The 26,648-nt window shown below is 45.4% G+C and overlaps 1 protein-coding gene across 11 annotated transcripts; it reads left to right on the forward strand.

Annotated features, from left to right (window-relative positions):
• The first annotated feature begins 19 nt into the window (after positions 1–19).
• Positions 20–22,620, forward strand: ZNF627 (zinc finger protein 627). Of its 11 annotated transcripts, XM_063657867.1 has the most exons (6): positions 61–253; positions 6,817–6,971; positions 9,368–10,775; positions 18,010–18,136; positions 18,310–18,370; positions 20,179–22,620. In XM_063657867.1, exons 3-6 carry the CDS (start codon positions 10,644–10,646, stop codon positions 21,371–21,373), a joined length of 1,515 nt encoding a protein of 504 aa, XP_063513937.1. In that variant the 5' UTR covers positions 61–253; positions 6,817–6,971; positions 9,368–10,643; the 3' UTR covers positions 21,374–22,620. The 11 variants fall into 11 exon arrangements, with proteins under 11 accessions (XP_054320003.2, XP_063513937.1, XP_063513940.1 ...); XM_063657870.1 differs by lacking the exon at positions 18,310–18,370; XM_054464031.2 differs by lacking the exon at positions 9,368–10,775.
• Positions 22,621–26,648: the final 4,028 nt, after the last annotated feature.

A 26,648-nucleotide genomic window follows, 5' to 3' on the forward strand; every position in this document is an offset into this window, starting at 1 on the left:
TGGCACCCTATCCAATCAGGGGCGCCGGGGCGGGGCCCTGCCAACTGTGCATTCAGATGCGCCCGGGAGAGGAGGGCAGGGCCTGCGCCTCCCTACGGAGCCTTTGTTTCTGGCGTCCGCCCCCGCCCGGGCTCGCGTCTCCGTTTCTCCGAGAGGCCCAAGGTGTCTCCGCCGTAGCTTCTGTCGCGCCGTGACCTGTACAGGTCGCGGGAGTCGTAGGGAGGACGCCGGGACACCTGGAAGCCGAGAAATGGTGCGTGTGAGGGGCCAGGCGTCCCCAGACCGGGGGGAGGGGCTGGTTGGAACCGGCCGGAACCGGCCGGTACAGGCTGTGGAGGGACCTAGGCCTCCCTGCGGCGTCTCCGGGGTCTGGGACCCGAGTTCCCTCGGCCGCAAGGTGGGGCTGGGCCAGGAGCTGGGACCCCGGGCGTCCTGTCCTGTCCCTGCGCGACGCCTGCGGCCCCGCAGCCCCGCGTCTCCCCAGATGGTGCGGGGGCCGCGGGAGGGTCATGGGGGGAATCCCGCCTTGGATGTGGGGTTCGTGTGACAGGAGCTGCGGTCTGTGGCCGTCCCCCACAGTCCCGCCTTTCTCCCGTTAAAAATTAAGAGTTTATTTGAGCAAACAGCGGTTCATCGATGGAGAAGCTCCCGGTCGTGGTTTGTGGCTTGGGGATCCGTTGGAGGGAATGGAAGGAAAGGCTGTAAGGTGCAGGAGGAAGCGAACCAAATTCAGTACTTGGTTGGTGACAGTTATGTAGTCGCCTTATTTGCTCTATCCAGGTGGATATTTTCTGCTTATGTAGTCAGAGGTGGATTGGTGGTTGTGGTTTATTAACGCTAAATTTTATTTCCTTATAAATGGTAATTTATAAGAATTTCATTTGAGGCTGGAGCGCGGTGGCTCACGCCTGTAATCGCAGCGCTTTTGGAGGCCAAGACAGGAGGATCGCTTGGGCCCAGGAGTTGAAGACCAGCCTCGCAGTATAGCGAGACCCCGTCTCTGTTAATTTTTTTTAAATGAACATATTCAGACTGAGACCAAAAAACTACTACAAATTTTTAAAATATAAAATCAAATAAAAGAATTTCATTTGACTTAGATTTCTGTTTCCTTGGCTAGGAAACCAGGACACCATAGCCACAGCCCTCTAATTGTCTCCTAATTAATTATTTTAACACTCCCCAGGGGGACAGGGTCCCAAATCCTTGACCTTGTTCCCCTAGCCTGACTTTATTTGGGGCTTGCAAATAATTCTTGATACCACTTCTTTCACCATATTCCCAAAAGGTAACTCCAGTCACGACATTATCAATTCTTTGTCCTTTATTGCACATTTCAAACTAATTAATTTGTATTATTTTTTCAAGGAGCAATCGATTGGTCTTTTAAAAATATTTGCTTTCTATTTCTGAACATTTCACAGGAGAGGAAAGCAGAGAATACATGTATGAGACCCTGCTGTAAAAAAGCCTTTGTGCCTCTTCTTCTTTTCTCTATCCTAGGCACAGGGATGTTCTCAGAATGTCTTTTGGTTGGCCTGGCGCCATGGCTCATGTCTGTAATCCCAACACTTTGGGAGGCCAAGGCGGGAGGATCACCTGGGGCCAGGAGTTTGAGACCAGCCTGAGCAACATAGTGAGACCCGGACCCTAAAATAAAAAAGCAAAAAACAGTGTCTTTGGGTTGGGGTTCCCGTTTGGAAACTTTAAACTGTGATGTGTCTTCAGAGCATCCTCCTTTCCTGGTCCTGGGCTTCAGGGCTGTTTGGGCTGACATAAGATGCCCACAGCAGCCAGATCTCTTGAAGGGTCTGGTGAATATCAGCCTGCTCCCACTGGACAGCCTGAAGTACGGGGTGGGGCCCCTTAGTGGAGGAGCTGGGTGTCCTGGGGTCGGAGGAATCTCTTGATATCCCCTCCCTCTCAAAGCTCACCCCCTGGGACACTCAGCTTTTCTACCCCTAATTCCAGATCCCATTCCTTGGGGGACACATTTGTGTCCAGCCAAATGGATGATGGTATTGAGGGGAAAAACAGATATGATTCTTGCCCTCTGGATTCTTTTAGACTAGTGAAGTGACAAAACTTATCCCAAGGACAGGAAAACCCATCCCATTGAGGTGATGCAAGAACCTGAAAAGCAAAATGTACTTCAGGCAGACGGGGGCAAAATGCAATGTCTCTTGGAAGGGTGGTCACTGAGCCCTTCAGTGAGCAGGTTAGGGGATGGGTGATATCCCAGGTGATAGAATGACCTGACCTAGGCCGGGCGCAGTGGCTCACACCTGTAATCCCAGCACTTTGGGAAGCTGAGGTGGGCAGATCACTGGAGGCCATGAGTTCGAGACCAGCGCAGCCAACATGGCTAAACCCTGTCTCTACTAAAAATACAAAAATTAGCTGGGTGTGGTGGCAGGTGCCTCTAATCTCAGCTACTGGGGAGGCTGAGGCATGAGAATCGCTTTAACCTGGGAGGCAAGGGTTGCAGTGAACCGAGATCACGCCACTGCACCCCAGCCTGGGTGACAAAGCGAGACTCTGTCTCAAAAAAAAAAAAAAAAAGAATGGTCTGAAACTTGAGTCAGACGTACCTCTGTTCCCGGTTAGTGCAGCCCCTTCCTGGGTTTGTCCCCTGCAAAAGATTTGTTCACTTACTGCAGTTTCAGTTTTTTTTTTTAAGTAACTATAAATGTATTTCATCAGTAGACACTGAAATATAGACAGTTTTCCAAAGAGGCGAGAAGGAAGTGGATTTCAGAAAACATTAAATATCTAGTCTTATATTTGTTAAAAATTATTACTTATACGGCTGGGCGCGGTGGCTCACGCCTGTAATCCCAGCACTTTGGGAGGCCAAGGTGGGCAGATCACGAGGTCAGGAGATCGAGACCATCCTGGCTAACATGGTGAAACCCCATCTCTACTAAAAACACAAAAAATTAGCCGGGCATGGTGGCGGGTGCCTGTAGTCCCAGCTACTCGGGAGGCTGAGGCAGGAGAATGGCGTGAACCTGGGAGGCGGAGCTTGCAGTGATCTGTGATTGTGCCACTGCACTCCAGCCTGGGTGACAGAGCAAGACTCCATCTCAAAAAAAAAAAAATTATTACTTTTTTCTTTCCCAAAGCAAGTGTACTAAGTTTCTCAAGTATGTTATTTTTTTGGGGGCGGGGGGGGGGTGGGGCGTGGTGATTTCAAACGGAATTCCAGGGCTTAGTGTTGGGAATACTAAGGAAAAGAAAGAGAGAAAAACTGTCTTCTATCATGACTGCAGAAAAATGCGTACATTTCCACAGTGTAGCAAATAAATTGGTGAATTACAGAGATTCACCAAAACATCAATTCCTCTGCTTTGCAGGGTGGCAAACTTGTGACAGTGGATAACTGTTCTCTTCCTGTTATCTAGACATCAGAGTTTAATGCTAAGTCCTAATAGGACAGGACTTGGTAAGTCCTAGAAGTGTTCCAATATGATTTAGTACATGATTTGTTACCACAGAAAGAATAAATAACATGTTTATTGTCTGAAGAGGATGGATACTTATACTTCTTCTGTTAAGGTATGAAATATAAGTGCCTTACAATCTCCTTCCTTGCTATAAACAGTGAATTGGAGTGATTTTGCTGGAATCTTCAAACCCTGGGTATTTTCTCATTGAAAATTAAGTGCATAACCTTGCCTGGGAAACAGAGACAGCAGACAGTGACTTCAAACTAAGGCCAATCTTGAGCCTTCAAAGAGAGGACATTATAGGCCCAGTTGTTCTGCTAGGGAGCCTCCCCTGCAGTGTCCCAGCTGCTCACAACTGACCTTGGGTGGAGCCCTTTATAGTGAGAGAAGCTCAGAGCCCTGGAAAGCTGGGGATTTATAGGCAGAGGTGGTTGAGGTGATGCCTTTCTGAGAATGTACTTGCTATTATCTTGGGTCTGTTTGTAGATGTTTCTAATGAAACAAATCTGGATTTAGGTAAGGAGTGATCTCTTTTTTGTGACAGGGTCTCACTCTGTCTCCTAGGCTGGAGTGCAGTGGTGCGATCATAGCTCACTGTAGCCTTGATCTCCTGGGATCAAGGAATTCTTTCACCTCAGCCTCCCAAGTAGCTAGGACTACAGGCACGTGCCATGATGCCTGGCTTATATTTTAAAAAGTTTTTTTAATAGAGACAGGATGTTGTTATGTTGCCCAGACTGGTCTCTAACTCCTGGCCTTGAGCAATCCTCCCACCTTAGCCTCCCAAAATTCCAGGATTATGGGGGTTGGGGGGGAGCGCCACCACACCAGACAGGAATGACTTTATTCTAAAGGATGATTGAAAGGGGAGAAGGCACCAAGTAGAAAATCTTCAAGCATCTCAGGCTGGGCGCGGTGGCTCACGTCTGTAATCCCAGCACTTTGGGAGGCCGAGGCGGGCAGATCACAAGGTTAGGAGTTTGAGACCAGCCTGACCAACATAGTGAAACCCCATCTCTACTAAAAATACAAAAATTAGCCGGGCATGGTGGCACGTGCCTGTAATCCCAGCTACTCGGGAGGCTGAGGCAGGAGAATCGCTTGAACTCAGGAAGCAGAGGTTGCAGTGAGCCGAGATCGCGCCACTGCACTCCAGCCTAGAGGACAGAGTGAGACTCTGTCTCAAAAAAAAAAAAAAAAAAAAAAAATCTGCAAGCATCTCAAAGTTTATGCAGAAAAGGATTTTCTTTCGTAGGGAGGAGCAAATGATGAGAAAGAAGGTGGGAGGAAGAAGGCAGGATGCAGGGTGCAAAATCCCACCTAGATCCTGAAGGCAGTCTCTTCTTAGGAGGGTCATCAGAGGGGTTGTATATAGGCTCAGGCTGAGGGTGGGTCAAAGTTCAGGGGCTGGAGGAAGGAGAAAAAACTTAACCAAAGTTTTGTTAACAGGTACTTTGTTCTGACTGATCACTGAAGACAAAGCTGTTCAGCTAATCAATTGTGAGGAAAATAAAGGGAATTTCTAATCTGTGTATGGCTTTGCCATAGGTAAAAAAGCAGTGTCATCTAAGTCATAATGAGAAGAGTGTTCCTTTGTGTAACCTGCTCCTGCAGAATATCCATAGCTATTTCCAGGATTACCTACCTGCCCAATCTTTGCCGCCATTTTCCCTTACATCCATCCCTTCCGTTTGGCCATTTCTGATTTATATGCAGTTGCTGAGAAGTATGGGTGATCCCTGGGGCTTGTGACTGGCATCTGCAGTGGGGCACTGTTATGGTAATGAGCCCTGAACTTGTGGGGTCCCGGTTAACTCTGGGTAGTGTCAGAATTGATTTGAATGCTTAATTGGTGTTGGAGAATTGGAGATTTGGTTGTGTTCAGCAAACACCACACATTTGGTGTCAGAAATGGTATATGAAAAAAGACACTAGAGATCAGAACCTTCACCTGACTCTGAGTAAGTGTTTGCTGGTGAGAATCGAGACCCTGGAGGAGGGAGCATTTCCACACTGTGAGGAGAGGAGAGTGGGGTGTGTGAAGCACCTGTGGACTCACTACCCAGGTTCATAAATGGGCGTTGGGCATTTCTGGTATGTCCTGATCTCATCTCCCGTCTGTACCCACAGGTGACCAGGTCCTCATTTTTAAAAGGTGGTTCTTAATAGTTTTACCATCTATTTGTCATTAGGCTGAATTTTGCTTGGCTTTTCCTCTTTTGAATTTTTAGTAAGTTATTACCATTAATATTATGCCAAAAAGGGTTTTTTGTGGTTTCTTTGCCTGTTTGTTTCATGCATGCTGGTTTCTGCATTTAGTTTGGGGGTTAGGATTTCAGCAAATGAAATTTTGGGCAGGGGATGGTGGTGGAATACAAACATTCAGTCTGTTAACAACCCTAACTGTATTTTGTACAACATCTTGGCTATTCTTAGCCTTTTTTTTTTTTTTTGAGATGGAGTTTCACTGTGTAGCCCAGGCTGGAGTGCAGTGGCGCTCTTGGCTCACTGCAACCTCTGCCTCCGGCCTCAAGCGATTCTCCCACCTCAGTCTCCCAACAAGCTAGGACTACAGGTGCACAGTACCACACCAGCTAATTTTTGTATTTTTTTTTTTTTTTGTGGAGACGGGGTTTTGCCATGCTGTCTAAGCTGGTCTTGAATTCCTGGGCTCAAGCAATCCACCCGGCTATGCTTCCCAAAGTGTTGGGATTATAGGTGTGAGCCACTACGCCTGGCCTTATTTTTAAGTCTGTTTTTTGTGCAAGTGATATCATCCTATATGTTATATTGTATGTCATCTGTCTATTTCACATAGCCATGAATCTTCCATGAAATGGTATTTTATTCACTATTTTACTTAATAAACTTTATTATTTAGACCGGTTGTAGTTTGACAGAAAAATTGAACAGATAATACACAGAGTCCATATTCTCCTCCACAGGTGATTGTTTTCCCCTACTTTTCTTTTTTTTCTTTTCTTTTTTTTTAAGAGACGACGTCTTGCTCTGTCACCCAGGCTTGAGTGCAGTGGTGCAGTCACTGCTCACTGCAGGTTAGACCTCCAGGGCTCAAGTGATCCTGCCGCCTCAGCCTCCCAAGTAGCTGGGACCACAGGTGTGCGTCACCACACCTGGCTAATTTTTTTTTTTGTAGATGGACTATGTTGTCCAGGCTGATCTCTAACTCCTGGGCTCAAGTGATTCTCCCATCTTGGCCTCCCAAAGTACATAAATATGATATCATATATATCATATAATTGATGAACCAATGTATCATATATGATGATGATCAGAATTGGTGAGCCAGTATGTTACTAACTAAAGTTTAGACTTCATCAAAATTGGTAATTTTTGTTCTTCAAAGGACACCAAGAACTTGAAAAGATAATTCACCAAGTGGAAGAACGACTTGCAAATCCTGTGTCTGGTGGGGAGTCGTATCCAGAAGCAGCCTGAGTCTCAGTCCCCTCCATCACACTCCATCAGGGTAGGGGCTGAATTGGCAGCCAGAACTCCCAGGTATCCTGTCCCATCACTATAGGAGGCAGTCTACCTCCTGGACCTCTCTCTGGGCAGTTGTGCACCTGCAATCCTGGATCTCACCCAGATCATGGGGTGACAACAGGGAGTGGCCATCTGGAGAGAAATCTGAGCCTGGTGTTTTGGGTTTGTGGGTGGGAGGTACTCTCAGGACACCCTCCCCCTCCATGGATTCAGACTTGGGTGGGCCCAGCAGAATGGCATGTGTGGTTCCCAGCTCCTTCATCTCCAGTGGGAGGGAGCCTGTCACCACCTATGCATTTCAGATATATGAACCAGGGTCTCAAGTTTACAACCTTGTTCCCTGTTAAAGAGAGATTGCACTGGAAACTTGTTAAGAATGTCAAGGAAAAGTTTATTAAGCACAATTACAGTGAGTCATGACAGCTGTAATAGGGGAGGGAGATTGAACTCAACCTTGAATGCAGCAGGAATATTATTGGATTTATAGCCAATGGACAAGGTGAGGGAGAGAATGGAACTTGGTTGGGTCTCATAGGTGGGGGAAAAAGAACTTGATTGGATATTAAGGTAGGAGGAGTCTCTATAAACTACCTTAGAGGGATTCTTGCTGAAACTGACTTCTGCAGGCCAATGCCAAGCCCTAGTCAAAAAGAGGGCTCTGAGGAGCTTGACTCAAGTGTGGTGAAGGAAGGAGTACTTGAGACCTCTTCAGCCTAGTTTTTCCTTCTTTTTTTTTTTTTGAGCTGGAGTCTTGCTCTGTCGCCCGGGCTGGAGTGCAGTGGTGCGATCACGGCTTACTGCAGCCTGTGCCTCCCAGGTTCAAGCAATTCTCTGCCTCAGCATCCCAAGTAGCTGGGGTTACAGGTGCCCACCACCACGCCTGGCTAATTTTTTTTGTATTTTTAGTAGAGACAAGGTTTCGCCATCTTGGCCAGGGTGGTCTTGAACTCCTGACCTCATGAGCCACCGCGCCCAGCCTCTTCAGCCTAGTTTTTCCAGGGCTCTGTATTAGTCTGTTTTCATGCTGCTAATAAAGACATACCCAAGACTGGGTAATTTATAAAGGAAAGAGATCTCATTGACAGGTCAGTATGGCTGAGGAGGCCTCAGGAAACTTACAATTATGGTGGAAGGGAAGCAAACGTGTCCTTCTTCATGTGGCAGCAGCAAGGAGAAGTGCAGAGTAAAGGTGGGGGAAGCCCATTATAAAACCAGATCTCATGAAAACTCACTATTATGAGAACAACATGGAGGTAACCACCCCAATGATTAAATTATCTCCCACTTGCTCCCTCCCGTGACACGCAGGGATTATGGGAACTACAAGAGGAGATTTGGGTGGGGACACAGCCAAACCATATCATTACACCCCCAACCCCTCCCAGATCTCACGTCCTCACATTTTAAAACAATCGTGCCCTCCCAACAGTCCCCCAAAGTCTTAAATCATTCCAGCATTAACTCAAAAGTACAAGTCCAAACTCATCTGAGACAAGGCAAGTCCCTTCTGCCTATGAGCCTGTAAAAGCAAAAACAAGTTAGCTACTTCCTAGATACAGTCATTGGGTAAATATACCCATTCTAAATGGGAGAAGTTGGCCAAAACAAAGGGGCTAGAGGCCCTGTGCAAGTCCCAAATCCAGTAGGGCAGTAATTAAATCTTAAAGCTTTGACATAGTCTTGGCTGGGCGCGGTGGCCCACGCCTGTAATCCCAGCACTTTGGGAGGCCGAGGCAAGCGGATCACGAGGTCAGGAAATCGAGACCATCCTGGCTAACATGGTGAAACCCTGTCTCTATTAAAAATACGAAAAATTAGCCAGGCATGGTGGCACGTGCCTGTAATCCCAGCTAATCGGGAGGCTGAGGCAGGAGAATTGCTTGATCCCAGAAGGTGGGGGTTGCAGTGAGCTGAGATCATACCACTGCACTCCAGTCTGGGTGAGAGCCAGACTCTGTCTCAAAAAAAAAAAAAAAGAGTCTCCTTTGACTCCATGTCTCACATCCAGGTCACGCTGATGCAAGAGGTGGGCTCCCTCAACCTTGGGCACCTCTGCCCCTGTGGCTTTGCAAGGTACAGCCCCTACTCCTGGCTGCTTTCACAGCTGGCACTGAGTGTCTGTGGCTTTTCCGGGTGCACAGTGCAAGCTGTCAGTGGATTGACCATTCTGGGGTTCTTGAGGATGGATGGCGGCCCTCTCCTCACAGCTCTACTAGGCAGTGCCACAGTGGGGACTCTGTGTGGGGGCTCCAATTCCCACATTTCTCTTTGCACTGCCCTAGCAGAGGTTCTCCATGAGGGCTTTGCCCCTGTAGCACACCTCTGCCTGGACACCTAGGCGTTTCTGTACATCCTCTGAAATCTCGGCAGAGGTTCCCAAACCTCAATTCTTGTCTTCTGTGCACCCACAGGACCAACACACCACATGGAAGCTGCTGAGGCTTGGGGCTTGCACCCTCCGAAGCCATGACCCGAATTGTACCTTGCCTCCTTTTAGCAATGGCTGGAGTGGCTGGGCACAGGGCACCAAGTCCCTAGGGTGCATACAGCAAGGGGCCCTGGACCAGGCCCAGGAAACCAACCATTTTTTCCTTTTAGGATTCTGGGCCTGTGATGGGAGGGGCTGCCATGAAGCTCTATGATGTGTCCTGGAGACATTTTCTCCATTGTCTTGGCGATTAACATTTGGCTTCTCCTTACTTAGGCAAATTTCTGTAGCTGGCTTGAATTTCTCCCCAGAAAATGGGTTTTTCTTTTCTTTTCTTTTTTTTTGAGACAGAGTTTCACTCTTGTTGCCCAGGCTGGAGTGCAGTGGCGCAATCTTGGCTCACTACAACCTCCACCTCCTGGGATCAAGCGATTCTCCTGCCTCAGCCTCCCGAGTAGCTGGGATTACAAGCATGTGCCACCACGGCCAGCTAATTCTGTATATTTAGTAGAGAAGGGGTTTCTCCATGTTGCTCAGGCTGCTCTCAAACTCCTGACCTCAGGTGATCCGCCCGCCTCAGCCTCCCAAAGTGCTGGATTACAGGCATGAGCCACCATGCCCGGCTGGGTTTTTCTTTTCTGTTCCATTGTCAGTCTGCAATTTTTCCAAACTTTAATGTTCTGTCACCTCTTGAATGCTTTGCTGCTTAGCAGTTTCTTCCACCAGATACCGTAAGTCATCTCTCACAAGTTCAAAGTTCCACAGATCTCTAGGGCAGGGGCAAAATGCCGCCAGTCTCTTTGCTGAAACGTAACGAGTCACCTTTGCTTCCAGTTACCAACAAGTTTCTCGTCTCCATCTGAGACCACCTCAGCCTGGACTTTATTGTCCATATCACTACCAGCATTTTGGTCAGAGCTATCCAAGAAGTCTCTAGGAAGTTCCAGACTTTCCCACATCTTCCTGTCTTTTGAGCCCTCCAAGTCTCTAGGACGTTCCAAACTTTCCCACATTTTCCTGTCTTCTTCCAAGCCCTCCAAACTGTTCCAACCCTTGCCTGTTCCCCAGTTCCAAAGTTGCTTCCACATTTTCAGGTATCTTTACGGCAGAGCACCCCACTACTCAGTACCAATTTACTATATTAGTCCATTCTCACGCTGCGAATAAATACATACCTGAGACTGGATAATTTATAAAGGAAAGAGGTTTAATTGACATACAGTTTAGCATGGCTGCGAAGGCCTCAGGAAACTTAAATCATGATGGAAGGAAAAGCAAACATGTCCTTCACATGGTGGCAGCAAGGAGAAGTGCAGAGCGAAAAGGGGGAAAAGCCACTTACGAAACCATCAGATGTCGTGAGAACTCACTATCATGAGAACAGTATGGAGGTAACTACCCCCATGATTAAATTACCCCCCACCGCGTCCCTCCCACAACATGTGGGGATTATAGGAACTACAATTTAAGATGAGATTTGGGTGGGGACACAGCCAAACCATATTAAGCTCAAAATAAGTTCCTAAGTTTCTGGTTTCCCTTGCCACAATCCCAGATGTCAACTTCCCCTCTCCAATTGACATTATCTTCAATTATGTCCCCCCCGTGCTGGATTTGAAGCAGCTATAATATTTTAGTTGTTTAAATTTTCCATAGAATAATAAATAACAATTTTAAAGATTTATCTTTTTGTTAGTGTATATTTTACATGAGACAAAAGCTATTCAAGTGGTGAGTAGCCATTTGAAATTACATTGTATAAAATCTGTGTCCCTAATGATTCGTGGTGTTGAGCATATTTGTATGTGCTTATTGGCCATTTGTATATATCCTGGAGAAATGTCCATTCAAGTTCTTTGCCCATTTATTATTTATTTATTTTTATTTTCACTTTTTTTTGGAAAGAGCTATGATGCCCAGGCTGGATTTGAACGCCTGGGCTCGAGATCCTTCTGCCTTAGGCTCCTGAGTAGCTGGGATTACAGGTGTGTTCCAGCATGCCCAGCCAATTTTGCCCATTTTCTAATCAATGTGTTTTTTGCTGGTTTATTACAATAACATTATTATTATTATTATTTGAGACAGGGTCTTGCTCCATTACGCAGGCTGGAGTGCAGTGGTGCCATCTCGGCTCACTGCAATCTCCTCCTCCTGAGTTCAAGCCATCCTCCTGCCTCAGCCTCCTGAGTAGCTGAGACTAGAGGGCATGCCACCATGCTCAGCTAATATTTGTATTTTTTGTAGAGACAGGGTTTCGCCATGTTGTCCAGGCTGGTCTTGAACTCTTGAGCTCAAGCTATGTGCCCACCTCAGCCTCCCAAAATGCTGGGATTATAGGCGTGAGCCACCATGTCCAACAATTTATTATTATTAATTGTGGCTATAAAAACAATTAAAAATCTACCGTCTTAAGCATTTTTGTGTACAGCTTAGTAGTGTTAACTATACTTACCTTGTTGTGCAACCAAACTCCAACAATTGTTCCTATTCTCTCAAATTTATTTTTTCTTTCTTCAAGGTGGTTAATTTTATCTTCAAGTTAGCTGATTCTTATTTTGCTTGCTCGAATTCGCCATTGAACACCTATAGAGAAATTTTCATTTTAGTTGTGCTTTGCATCTTCCAGATCCATACTTTCTGTGTAGTCTTTTAAAAAATTATATATATATATTTTTTGTTCCCCCCGAGTCTGAGTCTTGCCGTGTCGCCCAGAGCTGGAGTACAATGGCACGATCTCAGCTCACTGCAACCTCCACCTCCTGGGTTCAAGCAATTCTCCTACCTCAGCCTCCTGAGTAGCTGGGATTACAGGCACCTGCCACCACGCCCGTCTAATGTTTTTGTATTGTTAGTAGAGACGGGGTTTCACCATGTTGACCAGGCTGGCCCCTAACTCCTGACCTTGTGATCTGCCCACCTTGGCCTCCCAAAGTGCTGAGACTGCAGGCGTGAGCCACCGTGCCTGTAATTTTTTGTTGATATTATCGTATGCATCCTTTTCTTAGTTTTCTTTATTTCTTTCTCCATGGTTGTCTTTTACTACTTTGAGCATAGTTAAGGCAGTTGCTTAAAGTCTTCGTCCAGTGAGCGCAGTAACTGGGGATTCTCAAAGATGGTTTATCTCAATTCCCATTGATGAGCCATATTTTTCTGTCTTCTTTATGATTTTGTTTTCGTTGAAAAGTGAGATTTGAATTTTTTTTTGAGTTGGAGTCTCGCTCTGTTGCCCAGGCTGGAGTGCAGTGGCTCAATCTCAGCTCATTGCAACCTCCGCCTCCTGGGTTCAAGCAATTCTTTTTTGTTCAATTCTTTTGAATTCTTCTGAGCCCAGAAAAGGTCTTTTCTGGAAATGCGTTCTTTCCTGGGCATGAAGGGGGCGTTCTCAATTCCCCAGCATACCTGGGTTTTTTTGAGTATCCTAATTTCTGAAAGAAATTTTTCTCCTCAGCTTTTCTTCCCAGGCTTTAGATGGTCTATCATATGTCTCAGCCATAATCTGTTGGCTCAGGTAGCTTCAGGGTTTTTGTTTACTTTATGAGATTTCAAGCAATTGCTGCCTTTTTTTTTTTTTTTTTTTTTTGATACGGAGTCTGGCTCTGTCACCCAGGCTGGAGTGCGGTGGTGCGATCTCGGCTCACTGTAAGGTCCGCCTCCTGGGTTCACGCCATTCTCCTGCCTCAGCCTCCCAAGCAGCTGGGACTACAGGTGCCCACCACCATGCCCAGCTAATTTTTTTGTATTTTTTAGTAGAGACGAGGTTTCACTGTGTTAGCCAGGCTGGCCTTGAACTCCTGACCTTGTGATCCGCCCGCCTTGGCCTCCCAAAGTGCTGGGATTACAGGTGTGAGCTACCACGCCTGGCCAGTTGCTGCCAATTCTTAACCCTGGTTGGCTTTAATGTGCCATTTGGCAACTTGCGTATTTCATAGAGAAATGGCTATTCAAATTCTTTGCCCATTTAAAAATCTATTTGTTTGGGTTTTTGAAAATAATTTTTAATTGTAAAAAAATGCATAACAGAAAATTAAACCATAATTAGGTGTACAGTTCAGTAGTGTTAATTATACTTATCTCATGTAACTATTCTGCAGAAAATTTTCATCTTATAAAAGTTAGAATTTATAGCCATTGAACAGCAACTTCCTTTCCCCCCTTGCACTGGCTGGCATCTACCATCCACTTCCTGCTTTTATGTGTTTGACAACCTCACAGGAGTTATTGAAGAACCATATAATACATATTTTTTGACTGGCTTATTTCCCTTAGCATAATGTGCTGAAAGTTCATCCATTTTATAGCATGTGACAGATGTCTTTTTTGTTTTTTTAGAGATAGAGTCTCACTTTGTCACCCAGGCTGGAGTGCAGTGGCACGATCATAGCTCACTGCAGCCTCAACCCTTCAGGGATTAAGGGATCCTCCCACCTTAGCCTCCTGAGTAGCTGGGACTACAGGCATGCACCACCACCACCAAATAAAAATTTTTAATTTTTTTTGTAGACACAGACTCTCACTATATTGCCTAGGCTGGTCTTGAACTTTTGGGCTCACACAGTTCTCCTGCCTTGGCCTCTCAAAGTGTTGGGGTTACAAGCATCAGCCACTGCCTGTCCTGGATAAAAGTACTAAACAATATCGCAAGCCGGGCATGGTGTCTCATGCCTGTATCTCAGCACTGGGAGGCTGAGCCAGGAGGATCACTTGAGCACTTGAGCCCTTGATCCCAGGGGTTTGAGACCAGCCTGAGCCACATAGTGAGACTCCATCTCTACAAAAGATAAAAAATTTAGCCACTTGTGGTGGTGCATGCCCCTAGTCCCAGCTACTTGGGAGGCTGAGGTGGGAGGGTTGCGTAAGCCCTTGGGAGGTCCAGGCTGCAGTGAGCTGACATCACACCACTGTACTCCAGCATGGGCAACAGAGCAAGACCCTGTCTCAGAAAAAAATCTCATTGTATGTATTGTTAAATACAATTTATGGGAGGCCATTGTTTTGGACTAAGCTTCTGCACTAGGCCCAAACAGCCCAGACCAGAATGGCGTCTCATGGAGGGTGCCACATAATCATACTAAACTTTAAAATAGGCCAGTTTTCTGAAACACCAGGGATTCATAGTAGCCAATCAGAAGGGTCCCAGCTAACTTGAGTCAACATGATAAGGAAGTCAGCTCTGCTTTAGTCCTATAAGGAAAATAATTTTGAAATGATATAACACTTTGTTGTTGTTGTTTTTGAGACGGAGTCTTGCTCTGTCACCCAGGTTGGAGTGCAGTGGCGCGATCTCGGCTTACTGCAACCTCTGCCTTCTGGGTTCAAGCGATTCTCCTGCCTCACCTTCCTGAGTAGCTGGGACTACAGGCACATGCCACCACGCCTGGCTAATTTTTTGTATTTTTAGTAGAGATGTGGTTTCACCATGTTAGCCTGGATGGTATTGATCTCCTGACCTCGTGATCTGCCCGCCTCGGCTTCCGAAAGTGCTGGGGTTAAAGGTGTGAGCCACCGCTTCCGGCCCTTTTTGTTTTTATTTCTGCTTTCTTCACCCCTTTTTTGCCTGTAAAGCCCATCTCCTCTACTCAATTTGAAGAAAGCAAAGAACTTTCATTTGAATAATGTGAGCTCTTTCAAGTTAGGCCCAGAGGCATTCAAATGAGACAGCAATCATGTTCTACTACCCCCTATGAGCTATGTATTCATCTCTTGGAACTGCTTGCTATTGTTACAACTAGCTATAAACAAACCTAATGCCACACAGACATCATATCCTACACCTTATAGCATAACGGTGTATATAGCCCGTCATTAATGAATATTATTTCTGTAAACCACTGGGAATTCCCAACAACTTTGTATCAGCCCACTCCGTTTGTCCCCTTTTTGCCTTTAAAAATCCACGTGTGGCCGGGCATAGAGGCTCACGCCTATAATCCCAGCACTATGGGAGACTGAGGCAGGAGGATCGCTTGAGCCCAGGAGTTTGAGACCAGCTCAGGCAACATAGTGAGACCCTGTCTCTACAAAAAAATAAAACAGACCAGGTGCAGTGGCTCATGCCTGTAATCCCAGCACTTTGGGAGGCCAAGACGGGCGGATCACGAGGTCAGGAGATCGAGTACATCCTGGCCAACATGGTGAAACCCCATCTCTACTAAAAATACTAAAATTAGCTGGACTTGGTGGTGTGTGTGCCTGTAGTCCCAGCTACTCAGGAGGCTGAGGCAGGAGAATCGCTTGAACCCAGGAGGCGGAGGTTGCAGTGAGCTGACATTGCGCCGCTGCACTCCAGCCTGGGCGACAGCGACACTCCATCTCAAAAAATAAAAATAAAAATAAAACATTAGTCAGATGTGGTAGTGTGCACCTGCAGTCCCAGCTACTGTGGAGGCTGAGGTGGGAGGATCATCTGAGCCTAGGGAGGTCGAGGTTGCAGTAAGTCGTGATTATGCCACTGCACTCCAGCCTGGGTGACTGAGTAAGACCGTGTCTAAAAACAACAACAAAACCTCGTGTAACTGCTGCTAATTAGAGTATATAGTCATGGCAACTTGAATCTGTACTCCTGGTTTGCAGTCCTCAGCTCTGGCCCCAATAGACTGTCCATTTATATTGATTTTGCCTAAGTTTCTTCCTTTTAGATCAACAAACTTATGGAACGCCTTTCTGTTTCATAGATGGGATGCTTCTCGATTCATGACTTGCTAATAATAGCCAATTAGATCACTGAACTCTTTGTTGAAATGTTTTCTTTCTTTTTTGAGATTGAGTCTTGCTCTGTTGCCCAGGCTGGAGTGCAGTGGCGTGATTTCAGCTCACTGCAACCTCCACGTTCCGGGTTCAGGCGATTCTCCTGCCTCAGCCTCTGGAGTAGCTGGGACTTCAAGTGTGTGCCACCACACCTGACTAATTTTTGTATTTTTAGTAGAGACGGGGTTTTATCGTGTTGGCCAGGCTGGTCTTCAACTCCTGACCTCAAGTGATCTGTCCGCCTTGGCCTCCCAAAGTGCTGGGATTACAAGTGTGAGCTACTGTGCCTGACCCCAAATTCTTGACCTTCTTGCCCACATTTGTTCTTTGGAGTGGTTGATTTTTGTTGTGAGTCATAGGAGTTCTTTATATGTTCTTGATACTAACACCTTGCCAGATACATGATTTGCTGATACTTTTTACAATTCCCTGGTTGCCTTTTCCCAGTGTTGATGGTGTCTTCTGACACACAGAATTATTTATTTATTTATTTATTTATTTAGAGACAAGGTCTTGCTGTGTTGCCTAGGCTGGAGTGCAGTGATGATGTGATCCCAGCTCACTGCAGTCTCAACCTCCTGGGCTCAAGGAATCCTCTTCCCCCAGCTGCCTGGCCCATACAAGTTTTTAATTTTGATGAAATAAAATTTGTCTTTTTTTCTTTTGTGAACCATGTTCTGGTATTTTATCCAAGAAATCAATGCCAAACCCAATAGAAACTTCTGCCCTGTGTTTTTGTTTAAAAAGGAAAATTAGAACAGAGTTAAAAGATCCAGTTGGCTTTTATTTGCAATTCATAAATTGGGGTACCATCCCATTCTATAAAATCGAATAAGAGCTCCCGCTGGGCGTGACAGAAGGGCGGTTTTTGTAAGGAACAAGGGAAGCAACAACAGCAAAGCAGATTGGTTAACATCAGGTTACTTTTATTGAAAGGGTAAAGCAGAGGGGACGTCCTTATTATGCCAGCTGAGATTGACTGGGCCCTTTCCTATTGGTTGCTGTGAGTCTCCTGTTTTGGGGAAAAACTGGGTATGTTTGAGGATCTACCTGCTATAAAAATTTTAGTTTGATCACATGGCACTTAGCATGAGTGACTCCATTTTGGTTTGGTCTCATTTGTTGGGGAGTAGTATAGGATTTTAGTCCAAAAAAATGGCTTGCATAATTTTTACTATTTTATTCTAAGAGTTGTTTAGTTTTAGCTGTTACCTTTAGGTCTTTGATCCATTTTGATTTCATTTTTGTATGTAAGTTAAGGGTCCAACTGCTTTTTTTTTTTTTTTTTTTTTTGAGATGGAGTCTCGCTCTGTTGCCCAGGCTGGAGTGCGGTGGTGCCATCTCGGCTCACTGCAAGCTCCGCCTCCCAGGTTCACGCCATTCTCCTGCCTCAGCCTCCCGAGTAGCTGGGTCTACAGGCGCCAGCCACCACGCCCAGCTAATTTTTTGTATTTTTAGTAGAGATGGGGTTTCACTGTGTTAGCCAGGATGGTCTCGATCTCCTGACCTCGTGATCCACCCGCCTCGGCCTCCCAAAGTGCTGGGATTACAGGCGTGAACCGCTGCGCCCGGCCACTACATGTGTGTTACAACAGGTGCTACAGACCCACCTTACAGAGAGACATTAGGGATGGTCCAGGCAGTACATACTTCTCCCATCAGAGAGGCATGTTCCTATTCTGCTGTTGCTAGTTCAGTTCTAGCAGCAGAATTGCTTTGTGGAAGGAAGTGAGTCTAGACAGAGGGTAAGTTTGATGACTGTGGGATCTTGAAATAAATGTTTGGAAAGCACAGCATCCTGAGAACTTCTTGGAAATAAAATCTAGGCCCCCAGTGCTGTCCGTCTCAACCTTCCTCCTCCACACATGTGGGATGTTTCAGGATTCAGTGGCCTTTGAGGATGTGGCTGTGAACTTCACCCTGGAGGAATGGGCTTTGCTGGATCCTTCCCAGAAGAATCTCTACAGGGATGTGATGCGGGAAACCTTCAGGAACCTGGCTTCTATAGGTAAGGGTGACAATATTCCTTCACTTAGCAAACTAGAGAACAAGTGTTTCTAGCTCCTTAACACTTTGGGGAATAAACCAGGCATGGGTACAGGGAATTATGAATATAGAATCTAATAGTTTTTTCATAATTTTGTACTAATTCATAATGACTTTTCTGGGTCTAAATTTTAGGAAAACAATGGGAAGACCAGAACATTGAAGACCCATTCAAAATTCCCAGGAGAAATATAAGGTAATTTGCACTCACAAAAGAAAGCTCTGTTCCTTGAGAGCATTTCCTGCTGTTAGGAATTTTTTTTTTTGAGATGAAGTCTCGCTCTGTTGCCAGGCTGGAATGCAGTGGCGCAATCTCGGCTCATTGCAACTTCCACCTCCCAGGTTCAAGTGATTCTCCTGCCTCAGCCTCCTGAGTAGCTAGGACTACAGGAGTCTGCCACCATGCCCAGCTAATTTTTTGTATTTTTAGTAGAGACGGGGTTTCACCATGTTGGCCATGATGGTCTTGTTCTCTTGACCTTGTGATCTGCCCGCCTCGGCCTCCCAAAGTGCTGGGATTACAGGTGTGAGCCACCGTGCCCAGCAGGAATTTTTAAAAGCAAGCAAACAACATATAAGCCCAGCGTCACACTGATTTGTTTTTAGAAAATCTTCTCCAAGCCAGGCATGGTGGCTCACACCTGTAATCCCAGCACTTTGGGAGGCCGAGATGGGTGGATCACGAGGTCAGGAGATCGAGACCATCCTGGCTAACACGGTGAAACTCCGTCTCTACTAAAAACACACAAAAAAGTTAGCCTGGCATGGTGGTGGGCACCTGTAGTCCCAGCTACTCAAGAGGCTGAGGCAGGAGAATGGCGTGAACCTGGGAGCCAGAGCTTGCAGTGAGCCAAGATCGCGCTATAGCACTCCAGCCTAGGTGACAGAGTGAGACTCTATCTCAAAAAAAAAAAAAAAAAAAAAAATCTTCTCCAAAAACATAGTTAAGTGTAACATAGATGTTCAGTGTTTGCAAAATAGTTCAATTATAGACAGTAGTAAGAAACTTCATATGAATATCTTTTTTTTTTTTTTGAGAGGGAATTTCACAACTTGTTGCCCAGGCTGGAGTGCAAGGGCGCCATTTTGGCTCACTGCAACCTCCGCCTTCTGGGTTCAAGCGATTCTCCTGCCTGAGCCTCCCGAGTAGCTGGGATTACAGGCGCCTGCCACCACGCCTGGTTAATTTTTTGTATTTTTAGTAGAGACGGGGTTTCACCATGTTGGCCAGGCTGGTCTTGAACTCCTGACCTCAGGTGATCCACCTGCCTCAGTCTCCCAAAGTGCTGGGATTACAGATGTGAGCCACCACACCTAGCCATGAATATAATTTTCTTTCTTTCTTTCTTTTTTTTTGAGACAGAGTTTCGCTCTTATTGCCCAGGCTGGAGTGCAATGGCATGATCTTGGCTCACTGCACCTCTGCCTCCTGGGTTCAAGCAATTCTCCTGCCTCAGCCTCCCGAGTAGCTGGGATTACAGGCATGCTCCACTACGCCTGGCTAATTATTATTATTTTTTTTTTTTGTATTTTTAGTAGAGACACGGTTTTTCCATGTTGGTCAGGCTGGTCTTGAACTCCTGACCTCAGGTGATCCTCCTGTCTTGGCCTCCCAGAGTGCTGGAATTACAGGCATAAGCTACTGTGCCTGGCCATGAATATCATTTTTTGATAATAGGTATGGTTGTGATCTATTGCAGACCATTTAGTCCATTCATGTTCAAACAATTAAGACAGGCATAAAACGTACACTTTCTCTGGTAATGTTAAAAATGTGAGTCCAAGGCTGGGCGTGGTGGCTCACGCCTGTAATCCCAGCACTTTGGGAGGCAGAGGTGAGAGGATCCCTTGAGCCTTGGAGTTCAGGGTTCACGCCTGGGCAACGTAGTAAGATTCTGTCTCTGTATTAAAAAAAAAAGTATATCTAAGTCTAATACCTATTAATAAATATAAAATCATTTATAAACAAAACATTAATAATGTACTTCTCATTTTTCCAACAAGTCATATTCCAGAAAGACTCTGTGAAAGTAAAGAAAGTGGTCAAGGTGAAGAAACCTTCAGCCAGATTCCAGATGGTATTCTGAACAAGAAAACTCCTGGAGTAAAACCGTGTGAAAGCAGTGTGTGTGGAGAAGTTGGCATGGGTCCTTCATCCCTTAATAGGCACATCAGAGATCACACTGGACGTGAACCAAATGAATATCAGGAATATGGAAAGAAGTCGTATACACGTAACCAATGTGGACGGGCCTTGAGTTATCATCGCTCTTTTCCAGTACGTGAAAGGACTCATCCTGGAGGAAAGCCCTATGATTGTAAGGAATGTGGAGAAACCTTTATTTCTCTTGTAAGCATTCGAAGACACATGTTAACGCATAGGGGAGGTGTACCTTACAAATGTAAGGTGTGTGGGAAAGCCTTTGATTATCCCAGTTTATTTCGTATACATGAAAGAAGTCACACTGGAGAGAAACCTTATGAATGCAAGCAATGTGGGAAAGCCTTCAGTTGTTCCAGTTACATTAGAATACATGAAAGGACTCACACTGGAGATAAACCCTATGAATGCAAGCAGTGTGGAAAAGCTTTCAGTTGTTCCAAGTACATTCGAATCCATGAACGAACTCACACAGGAGAGAAACCCTACGAATGTAAACAGTGCGGTAAAGCCTTTAGGTGTGCCAGTTCTGTTCGAAGTCACGAAAGGACTCACACCGGAGAGAAACTTTTTGAATGTAAGGAATGCGGGAAGGCTTTGACTTGTCTCGCAAGTGTTCGAAGACACATGATAAAGCACACTGGCAACGGACCTTATAAATGTAAGGTGTGTGGGAAAGCCTTTGATTTCCCCAGTTCATTTCGAATCCATGAAAGGACCCACACTGGAGAGAAACCCTATGATTGTAAGCAATGTGGGAAAGCCTTCAGTTGTTCCAGTTCGTTTCGAAAACATGAAAGAATTCACACTGGAGAGAAACCCTATAAATGTACAAAATGTGGGAAAGCCTTTAGTCGTTCCAGTTACTTCCGAATCCATGAAAGAACTCACACTGGAGAGAAACCCTATGAATGTAAGCAATGTGGGAAAGCCTTCAGTCGATCCACTTACTTTCGAGTACATGAAAAAATTCATACTGGAGAGAAACCCTATGAGAACCCTAACCCTAACCCTTCAGTTGTCCCAGTTCTTTCATGAGCGTGAAAGGAGTCACATAGAGAAACCCCGTGAAAGTAAGAAATTCAGGAAAGCCTTCAGTCCTTTCTATTTCTTTCAACTACATGGAAGGATTCACAGTGGAGAAAGACCCTGTAAGATAATTGGCTTTAAATTACGAGACACTTGTGATAGGACAGTAAAACCTAGAGTTGGAGTTGCATCTCTGGATTGTGTTATGTCAGTGTTGGTAGGTTAGGAACTAGATTTCCCAGAATCCATTCCATTTGTTATTCCATGATACAATTCACCAGTAACCGATCTTACATGAGATTTGGAAGTAAGTTAAGGAGGCATTAGTCATGGTTTGGAAGCACAATACAGGGAGACAGCCATGTGAATACAGGCTGTATGGACACCTGCTTCCATCCCATTTTCCTGCTTCTTTGGGTTGCCAATCAAGAGTATCTTCAAAATGACTTGACTTTAATTTTCTCGGAGGTGATAGGTTTCCACACAGGTCTCCAGAAGCCCCACGTTGAAGATCCATCCACACTTTGGTTTTCCTTCAGACATTATTATGTGTGTACTAGGCAACTAATTCAGACTGTCCTGGTTGGGAATATTCTGTGATGCTCTGACTCCCCTAGTCTGTAGACTGAACTGGCATAAGGTCTAATTTGTATAGTAAGCACCTTTGTTTATACTAGTAGTGACTGTATTCTTGATTCAGCCTGATAGCTACCATGCTGCTGTCAAAACCAACCAGAGGGGAGCTTGTTCTTCTGCTGTACTGTGCAGTGACTGGCCTCACCCAGGACTTTGATGTGAGAATAAGCACTTTCCTCTATCAGGAAATTTCAAGTGTTTCCTGTTACCCATAGCTCAATGTAATGCCTCAGTTCATTTTCAGTTGTTTGATTATATGTGACTAATACGTATTTTTTATTCAAACAAGACTTGTGTACGTGTTTCTTCAAAACAGTTTATTAACTGTCTTCAGTCTTGGATTACATCAAGTTTATAATTTTGGCAAATTGTTAAGACACTGTGAAGTCAGCGTTAACCATGTGCATACAACTTAAGGAATTTTTTCCTCATGTAAATTTTACTTTTCATGCTTATATAGTTTCAACTTTTATCTTCATAGTAATTTGTCATCTACTCATAATACCAAAAGTTAAGTCATGCTATTTTGTGTGCTCTCTTGCTAAAGACTGCAGAGACCATACCTGTTGTCAAAGAGGGTGTAATAAATTGTAATAATAATCATGACCACAAACCATAAAGGACTGTGTGATGTATCAGTAAGAGGGTGCTCAGAAGAATTTCTTACAGGTTTTGTGCTTGTTATAGGTTGGTTGACTTCTTTTTTTTGTTTGTTTTGATATAGAGTCTTGTTCTGTTGCCCAGGCTGGAGTGCAGTGGTGCGATCTCAACTCACTGCAACCTCCACCTCCCAGGTTCAAGCAATTCTCCTGCCTCAGCCTCCAGAGTAGCTGGGATTTCAGGTGCACACCACCACACCCGGCTAATTTTTGTACTTTTAGTAGTGACGGGGTTTCACCATGTTGGTCGGGCTGGTCTCAAACTCCTGACCTTGTGATCCACCTGCCTCAGCCTCCCAAAGTGCTGGGATTACAGGCATGAGCCACCGCGCCTGGCCAGGTTGATTGATTTATGTTCAGGGAAGCAAGATGATTGTCTGTATTTGATGCAGTGATGAGGTAAACTTAATTCTAAACTTGGTAATCATAATTGTTCTTATCCAGAAGGGAAAAGGAATGGAGTGGAGGTAAACGTAATTCATGAGAAATACCACTCAGTCATATTAGTGAGAAGAGGGGAATTTGGGTCATGTTTATGATTTGGAACATGCTGTCTTTCACCAGTTTTAAAGACATGGTTACAGAATGCCCTTTTTTTGTCTTGATTCATCATAGCCACCTAGGAGCATGGTCTCACATTGCTGGTGTCTGACGTGTTTCTCTCCAACAGCGTAAGACTTGGCCTTGCAGTAAGGGGAGGCTGGCTCCTGGACTTGTGGACCTGTTTTTGCCTTACTTATTCTCTGAACACTGAAGTATTTCCTGTGATGTACTGGACACTATTTTCCATTATGTACCTCGGTTAAAATATGTAAATTTACTTCTTAGCAAGCTGTATAATACTTTTAAAAAGCTCCTAATGAGACTAATATATTTATGCACATTTTCTGAATGCAAGCCTAGGAAGGAACAAAGTCAGCATCAATATTCCAACCAAGCCTTTCTTGCTCCGATAATATGCTTTTGTTTTTGTTTTTGTTTTTGTGTTTTTGTTTTTTTAGACAGAGTTTCACTCTTATCACCCAGGCTGGAGTGCAGTGGCGCAATCTCAACTCACTGCAACCTCTGCTTCCCGGGTTCAAGTGATTCTCCTGCCTCAGCCTCCTGAGTAGCTGGGATTACAGGTGCCCACCGTCACACCTGGCTAATTTTTTTTCGTATTTTTAGTACAGACAGGGCTTCACCGTGTTGGCCAGGCTGATCTCAAACTCCTGACTTCAGGTGATCTGGCCGCGTCGGCCTCCTAAAGTGCTGAAATGGATTACGGGTATGAACCACTGTTCCTGGCATATATGCTTTTGCTTCTAATTTATCAATAGGCCTCTTACGCCAGCACTACAGAGTAAAAAGCAACATGCAAAAGTCAGCTTTTTGTCTGTACACTTCCATGGAACAATCCAATCACTTCATTGAAGGTGTCCAGCAAGCTCTTGTTGAGCAAATCCCTGTTGAAACTTCTCAGTGTCAAAAGCCCAGGTATCACAGGATAGAGTAGCAATCAGCAACCAAACCATGACTGTATGTGGAGATGACATATTCAGCCCCAGATAATGTATTCACATGAGTGAAGGGTGGAGTCATTGCCTGTCAGATTCTACAGTCATTTGGATTAGAGAGGGCAATACAGAGTTAGGTGCTACTGAATCCAACCACTGACTCCTTCTCCCTCGAAGGCAACACCCACAGTGAGTGTGGGCTACAGAGTAGAAACCCCACCATCAACGTGACTCCAAATGTGATTTTGCCCGGGATGCAGGTGCTGTGTTGGGATGGCCAGTGAAGGTAGGGGACATTGGAAGCACAGGGTGAGGGAGATGAACAGGACACAGCTGAGCCCGATTATTGGCCTTGACTGTGGGAGTATCCTGATGCTTCACAAACACCCCAGAGAGGACACTGTAGCACAGGCCCAAAGAGTGTTCATAAGCCAGAAGGCCACCACTTTTGGAAGGCAGTGATGTGGCTTTCTGTTTGAGTCCTGATGCTGTTGACAGCATACACAGTTCTTCATCTGATTAGAAAAGCAATGCTGGCTGGGCACAGTGGCTCACACCTCTAATCCCAGCACTTTGGGAGGCTGAGGTGGGCAGATCACCTGAGGTCAGGAGTCCGAGACCAGCCTGACCTGCCTTGGACCTATTGGACTGAACAAAGGGGAGCAAATGCAGGAATAAAAGACGAGACAAAAGAGTATATTTGGAAGAAGGGGTTGGGGGGCACCTTGCCTCTAGTGGACAAGGGCCCCAAGCTTTACACAGCCCTCTGTATTTATTAGGCAAAAGAGCGAGAAAAGCGGGGGTGATTGTCGGGTAATTGTCAGTTGGCCATTTGGTTCACAGCAGGCTTGTGAGACTGCATCCTCTGGACAATAGGCACTAATTTTCTCAGTAGATAACTTCAAGGAGCCCGGTGCCAGGGAGTGATGTCCTCAGCACACCTTTTGGTGGCAGGGCAGTGAGTTTGCCCACATCCTGCATTCATGATAAACAGTTTGCTGTTTGATCCCATATAGACTCCTGCGGAATGCTGAGTTGGTCACGTCCCACGGGCCTTTGGCTCCCTGCATATCCCCCTTTTTGTTTATGTATTAATTGAAAGAATGTAAGGCCAGGCCGAGCAGCTCTCATTATCCGATTGGCGGTCCATCTGATTTTACAGAAAATGTAGCATTAGAACTGTGTCGTGACTCTGTTAGGCCTTCTCTCTGTCTTTGCACTCAGGCTCAGCTGGCTCATGGCTTGTACTGGAGGGACCGGGCCCATGGTTGGCCACCCTGGGTTCCTCCCGTCTCCCGTTCATGGTCGCATGCACCTTGAGGGCACCCACATGGTGTGCCCATCTCCTGTAGAAACACAAGCATACTCTCTTCCCCACATCAGTAAATCCACCGGACTTTTCCATTGTCCTTCTTCCAGGGATTTCCGTAACACTTTCAGATAAACTTTCCTCTTTTCCTCTAACGCTTGCCAATGTCTTTCTGCTGGAGTCTTACCATCCAGACCAGGAGTCAAAAAATTTAAAGTAAATAAAAAGTTTTGATTGAGGTGGTAGTTGGCCTCCTATACCCCCTTTTTGTTTTTTCAACATGCGTTGTAATGTTTGATGTGCCTGCTCTATAATGCCTTGTCCTCTAGGATTATAAGGAATTTCTATTTTATGGGTTATAGGCCAAAGCTGTAAGAAATTTTGAAAAGCATGGCCAGTATAAGTGGGTCCATTGTTAGTTTTTAATTGTTTAGGTATTCCCATATGAGCAAATGATGACAGACGATGTCACCGTACATGACCAGCTGTCTCACCTGTTTGGCATGTAGCATGCAGCATATGAGAATAAGTGAAATAAATTAAGCAGTTCTGGGTCTACTGTACTTTTAACTGTAGCAGTTTCTGTGCGACTGGCTACATTTACAACATAAGCTGAATCACAGACAATGTTGATAGGATCTGAAGCTGTGAGCTGTAAAACCTGAATGACTGCAATTAGCTCTGAGTGTTGAGCTGAAACCCCAGAGGTCATTATTGTTTTGGGACCTTTTTGGAATCACAAATACTGGAGAATTCCAGGGGCTAACTGACTTTTCTTTTCTTTTCTTTTCTTTTTTTTTTGAGACACAGTCTTGCTTTGTCGCCCAGGCTGGAGTAAAGCTGTGTCTCCCGGGCTCATGCCATTCTCCTGCCTCAGCCTCCCGAGTAGCTGGGAGTACAGGTGCCTGCCACCATACCCAGCTATTTTTTTTGTATTTTTAGTGGAGATGGGGTTTCACCGTGTTAGCCAGGATGGTCTCGATCTCCTGACCTCGTGATCTGCCCGCCTCGGCCTCCCAAAGTGCTGGGATTACAGGCGTGAGCCACCGCGCCCAGCCTGCTAACTGAGTTTTCTATATGTCCTGTGTTCAATTGCTCTTTTACCAACAGATGAAGTTCATCTAGCTTCTTTTGTGTTAGGGGCCATTGATCCACCCACACAGGTTTGTCACTGAGCCATTCTA

This window comes from Pongo pygmaeus, chromosome 20, assembly GCF_028885625.2.
Source record: "Pongo pygmaeus isolate AG05252 chromosome 20, NHGRI_mPonPyg2-v2.0_pri, whole genome shotgun sequence".
Taxonomy (NCBI): Eukaryota; Metazoa; Chordata; class Mammalia; order Primates; family Hominidae; genus Pongo; species Pongo pygmaeus.